This window comes from Corvus brachyrhynchos, unplaced genomic scaffold, assembly GCF_000691975.1.
Source record: "Corvus brachyrhynchos isolate BGI_N302 unplaced genomic scaffold, ASM69197v1 scaffold490, whole genome shotgun sequence".
Classification (NCBI taxonomy): Eukaryota; Metazoa; Chordata; class Aves; order Passeriformes; family Corvidae; genus Corvus; species Corvus brachyrhynchos.
Window position 1 is genome coordinate 1,763,466 of NW_008235774.1, and position 5,762 is coordinate 1,769,227.

The following is a 5,762-nucleotide window of genomic DNA, read 5'->3' on the forward strand; positions in this document are numbered from 1 at the left end:
AGGTCGCCCTTGCCCCTCTACTCTGCCTGCCCAGTGGCAGAACAGGCAGCTTGCCTGTTGGATCCGAGGGACAGACCGGAGCCTGGTGTGCTGGCAGGGAGCAGAGTAGGTTCCAGGAGTGCTCTTGCTGACCTCGTCCCCATTCTGACACTGAAACCCTCAGTGCCCCCCTCTTGTTGCATATCTCGTGTGGGATGGTGAAGGGTGCTCAGTGGGAACTGCTTGCTGTGCTCAGGGCTGGGGACAACCTGTTACTGCAAATGCCCTGTTGCTGTCAGCTTACAAGTGCCCTGGGCCGGCAGGAGGGACGGGGGGGTGGACGACACAGACGACAGCAGAGGAGGGGGGGTGATGCTGGACGAAGGTTACTCTGTGTTTTAATATTGCCAGGAGAATGCCTGAGGGTTTCAGGAATGCAGATAAGGAGCCGCACGGCCTTGCTAAGAAACCTGGCCACCAGCCTCAGCAGGGTTACAGCCTTAACAAGATCCTGGGGGAAGCAGAGGGCAGCTGGGGCTGTCCTTCTGACCACTGCATCCCCCAGTCAGGGGCTGGGGGATGGGTGAACATGGGTGACTGTCATGGTCGGCACTGAACAAAGCCCTGGCCATAGTTTCTGACCAAGGTGTTGATAACATTAGGAGGTAAGGCTGCTTGGGTGCTGGCTTGACAGCTCTTCAACCCCGTGTGCCCTGAGAGCAGGTCCCTTAGGGCAGGGACCATGGTCCAGCTTGGTTTTCAGGCTGGGGACTGTAGCAGAGGGACCGGGATCCCCCTGCAAGGCAGCAAGCTTAGGGAGTTGCACAAGTTGTGGTTGCTGGTGACTGGAGCCCTGGGGCTGGGCTGTAACCTGCCTTCCCTGGGGAACAGCTTCAGGGATATTTGAGGAAGCAGTGAGCTCCGCTGGTCCATGCATCGGGGAAGCGGTGGACATCATTGGAGGCAGGAGAGTGCTTCTCGCCGTGTTTTCTCCTGAGAGCGCTCCCACCACCTTCTCTAATCCAGGCAGTGCCCCTCAGCACACCTGGGAGAGGGAGGGCTCTGTGTCCCACCTGCCAGCCTAACGTATCATGCTGTACCACTGCCTTGTTGACAGAGTACCTAGAAGCATCCTGGTCTTCTTGGGCTGCACAAACGAGGGTTTACTCCAGCAGGGTCCCTGGCCACCACACGTCCATGCACAGATGGGTACCACCATGCCTTGGGCAGCTCTGCAAGCAGTTGTTCCTCTTGCTATGGAGGTAGCATGATTTCTGCCATCCCACAGCCCTCTGGAATATTTCTGTGGCTCCTGGCTGGAGGAGATGCCCTCAGATATGGGAATTCTGGCTTTGACACCATGTCCTGTGTTGGTATGGGTTGGGAAAGGCCATTGACCCAACTCCTTGTCCCTTCCCCCAGAGCACTGGCTTTTACTGCTGTTGACTCACTTCAAACCTGTTTTCTTTCCCCAAGTCCAAGGGTCTGGGTGTCCCAGGCAGCCGGAAGATGTCGCCTGCTTAGAGGAGTGGGTAGTGCTGCTCTCTGCCCGCCTTTCCTTTATCGTTTCATCTTCCTCAAGAATTCCAGTGTGTTTGCTCTCACTGGTCCCACTCGGAGGTGCTGAGATAAGGCTGGAGGAGGAACCTGCCTCACCCCTCCCCCGGAGCCTGGCCCAGGAATGCCATGGGTCCCCTGCCCCCATGGAGTCCCCAACTCAGCCTCTCCCTACCCCAGCCATCATCACTTGCAGCCACTCTTTGCCCAACTGACACAGAGACCATCCTTGCAGTGGTGAGGAATCTCTCATGCAGACCTTGGGGTAGGACTTTTGGCTTCCTTTGGGGGAAGCCTCACTTCAGGAGGAGATGCTAGTAAGACCCCTCTTCTCCTGGCCAGACTCTGGACATGGGAGTAGCTGTGGCCAAGCTCCATTCACAACGCCTCTTCTGAGACTGTGGTCACACCTGAATGTCCTTCATACTTTCCCTGAGATGACCCTGGAGTCCCTGCTGACTGCACCCCATCTTGGAGCTCTGCCCTGCTGCCTTCCCTAAAGTGGTTTGGCTTGCCCCACAGGACATGGTTCTGTCCCCATTATGGACACAAAAAGAGAGATGCAAGGATTGGGCAGAAGGTGGGTAGAGCTCCTTTGCTCAGCCCAGCCCAACATCCCCAGGGTCTTCACCATGAGGTACATGGGACAGCAGAGGCACCAGTTTAGTGTGGTCATATGAGACCCCATCCTGCATGTCAGCTGGGGGTGCTGGTCATCTGCACCACTACAGGGACAAGCTGTGCCCTCGCTGCAATCACCATCAAACACACACCCTGTGGTCAGCCCACGCTGATGAGTTTTCTGCTCTCTGCCTACCTGATTGTGCAGGCAGCAGAGTCCCTGGGCAGGCAATGCCCATCCCTACCTACTTCGTGCAGCTCATGCCCGCTCCCTGACTATTGCTGCTGGCTCTTTACCCATCCCTGTCCATCCCTGTCCATCCCTGTCCATCTCTGTCCATCCCTGTCGTTTGTTGTCTTCTTTGTGCCTCCTGTGCCTGCTCCCTGCTCGTCCCCACCCTGCACATCACTGCTCAGCCTTGCCTATCACTGCTTGCTCCCTACTTACTTTTGCTCATCCCTGCCTGTTTCTCCTTCGTAGTTGCTTCTTCCCTGCCCATCCATGACTGTTCCTTGTCCGCTGCTGCCCTGCCCACCAGTTCCCCACCCGTTAGTACGTGCTTCCTCCCCGACCTTCCTGAGCCTGCCTGGTCCTTGTCCATCAGTACCTGCTCCTAGCCCGTCCCTGCTGGTCCCCTCCCGCGCTCTGACACCTGCTGGACATCGATGGCACCGACAGAGCCGGGGACGGGGTGCTCCAGGGCTCTGCCTGACTCTGTCCCTGCCTGGGGGAAAAGGCTTGCACAGTCTCGTTGTTTTTTTGTGCGGGCAGAGTGCCCCTGGAGGACAGAAGGGCTGGGGCAGTGAGGGCCGGAGGGGTGCCCAGAGCGGGGTGCTGGCATGGTAGTGGCAAAAGAGTGCCTGGAGTGTTGCCCGGGGGATGCAGGGGAGCTTCAGGGATTCCCTCCTTGCTTCCAGTGCTGAACTGCCTTACTGCGGGGTCCCGCTGGGGCTGGGGACCTTGGGAACAGCTTGTCCCATGTGCCAAGTGGCACCATGGTGGTGCTGGACGGGGACAAAAGTCACTCTCCTCCCTATTCCTCCTCCCCTCACCTAGCAAACTGTTTGTCCAGCACCTTCCTAGCTTATCTCCCCACGCCCAGGGAGCTGTGGGATGACGGCAGACCTCATGTGGGGCAAAGGCCTGCCTGGCACTGCCCTTCCCAGGGCCTGGACCCTGCCAAGTGCAAGCAGGTTTCCCCAAGAGCAGCAGCGCCCACCTTCCTAGGATGGGAGCAGGTGCTTGGGGATAGGGTGATGACCTACATTTTGGTCCCTGCGGAAGCAGTGCTGGGGCGTTTCTGAGCCCAGGGATGTAGCCAGCATCAGGTTTTAGAGCCCTGGCTCATGCTTGCTGTAACTGTCTCAAGACCCACAACATGGTGGTGGGGAGTTCCAGTACTGAGCTGGCATCAGGTAAAAACATCCCCAGCAGTGGCTCTTTTTTAAGCTACTGTCCATTAATTTCATTTAATGCTTCCCAGGACTGGTTTTGTGCATGACTGTGAATGCTCTGTCCTTTGCCTTGATTTTATGGGACTCATTGTTTCCTGGGGAATGGCAGTGAGAGGAGCATCGGAGTCTTTTACCTCTGTGGAGGCAGAGCTCTCCCACCCAGCGAGCACTGGCCAGTGACAGTGGGACTCCTGATCCAGCTGGAGGCCTCAGAACCAGCTGTACCTGTGGCTGTGACCCTCAGCCCCTGGAGATGGCATAAAAACACCCCAGTCCCAGCTTGTCTCTTTTAAATTGTCATTGGTTTTATACACAGTTTCACTTGGTGTGATTCTTAGGGTGTGCTGTGCAGGGCCAGGAGTTTGATCCTATGGGTCACTTCCAACTCACTCTGTTCTGTGATTCTTCAGGACCTCACAGAATTTCCTTTTTGGGCTGCACAGTCCTAGTCCATTCACCTGGTTTTCTGTAGAAGCTCCCATGTTGCTTTTCCTACACCTTTTCTATCTCTTCTCTATCCCTTTAGCATCAGGGCAAGGGACAAAAAGCTGGGGCTGTGCTTTTGCAAGTCAAGTCTGCAGAGTTTTGGTCTTTCCCTGACTTTCATCTGTGGCTGGGGAGTGTGGGGCAGGGGAGGACAGGGCTGGGAGGACTGTGAAACAGGCAGTTGGGACTGGCATCCCTCTGCTTGCTGGGAGGACTGCCATGGGCACCGTACTTGCATGCGTGACCTCTGTGGCCACCACATCTGAGGCTTTTAAGATCCACTGCTGTTCCTCAGCCCAGGATTTTCAGCCCTTGTGGTGCAGAGAGGTGAAGGGGGCTTCTTGCCACATCCTTTCTGTTCCAGCACAACAGAGTTCTTGGGCAGGTTTGGCACTTCCCACAGGAGCAGAGGCTGGATGAAGCTATGAGGCTGCTCAGTGCTGTGTCCTGGCTACTCAGGAGCTGAGGAGCCAGACCAAGCAGAGCTGTGCTGAGGACCGGGCAGGATGTTTCATTTGTGCCTGGAGGCAGCCCTAGAGACCCTGGGAGCTCCTCCCAGCCGGGAAGCAGCAGGACTGAAGCTCCTGTATCCTCCTCCTGTCAGATGGGAACCGCAGGGGTACAGTTAGCACAGGGCAGGTGTCCAGTGAGCAGAGAGGGTGTTTCAGCCCAGCGCAGGCTGCATTGCCCAACAGGCTCTCAAATGAGCCTGGAATTGGGGGAGAGAGGGAGGAGGAGAAGGGTACCCTGTTGGATGCACACTCCTCTGCCCAACAGTGGGGTATCAGGCTCTGCAGGGAGTTTGGAGACCATGGGATAGACAAGGCACCTCATATTCTCAGATCTTCCTCTGCTGGACCAGCCCCCAAGGGCCTGAGGGCCCAGGAAGGCTTAATGGAAGCATGGTGGGATGCAGCCTGCCAACCAGGCAGCTAATTCCTCCTTCCAAAAAGCTTTTACTGACTCTGTTCCTCTGCTCTACAGCGCTGCAAGGACCGCTTGAACTCCCTGGCCATCTCTGTCATGAATCAGTGGCCAGGGGTGAAGCTGAGAGTGACAGAGGGCTGGGATGAGGATGGGCACCACTCGGAAGAGTCACTGCATTACGAGGGCCGAGCTGTGGACATCACAACCTCGGACAGGGACCGCAACAAGTACGGCATGCTGGCTCGCCTGGCCGTGGAGGCTGGCTTCGACTGGGTCTACTACGAGTCCAAGGCACACATCCACTGCTCCGTCAAGTCAGGTAAGACTGGCTGGGGGGCAGTGAGCGGAGCTAGGAGCCAGACCCCCTCTTGCAGTGTACCCAGGGAGCCTGGCTGGCTGGCTGGGGTGCTCCTGCAGGGGGTGCCGGCTCTTGCATCCTGATTTCCGTATCTGGGCCGACAGTCAGGTGAGGAGTGAGTCACACACCTGTGGCCAGCCATTGCGATGGGGCAAATTCCCTATCTGGCTCCCATAGACCTACATCTTGACCCACCCACTCTATCCTCCTCCTTTTCTCAGCCCACATCCCTTTCTCTCCCAGCCTGACCCCCCCAGTTTTCCCATCCCACCTCTCTGCCCTGCCTCTGCCCTTGCAGTCCCTTAGTGCCCATGCTCAGCCTCATCCAGCCCTGCTCTGCTCCGCTGCTGGCTGCTTCTGAGCTTATGCTGCGGCAGCA

General features: G+C 57.2%; 1 protein-coding gene across 1 annotated transcript in view; it reads left to right on the forward strand.

Moving 5' to 3' along the window:
* IHH (indian hedgehog) overlaps positions 1 to 5,762 on the forward strand; it is a 12,393-nt gene that overhangs the window by 2,177 nt on the left and 4,454 nt on the right. The window contains exon 3 of the mRNA XM_008628792.2: positions 5,083 to 5,344. Coding sequence (XP_008627014.1) covers positions 5,083 to 5,344 — 262 coding nt within the window. The remainder of the gene's footprint in view (positions 1 to 5,082; positions 5,345 to 5,762) is intronic.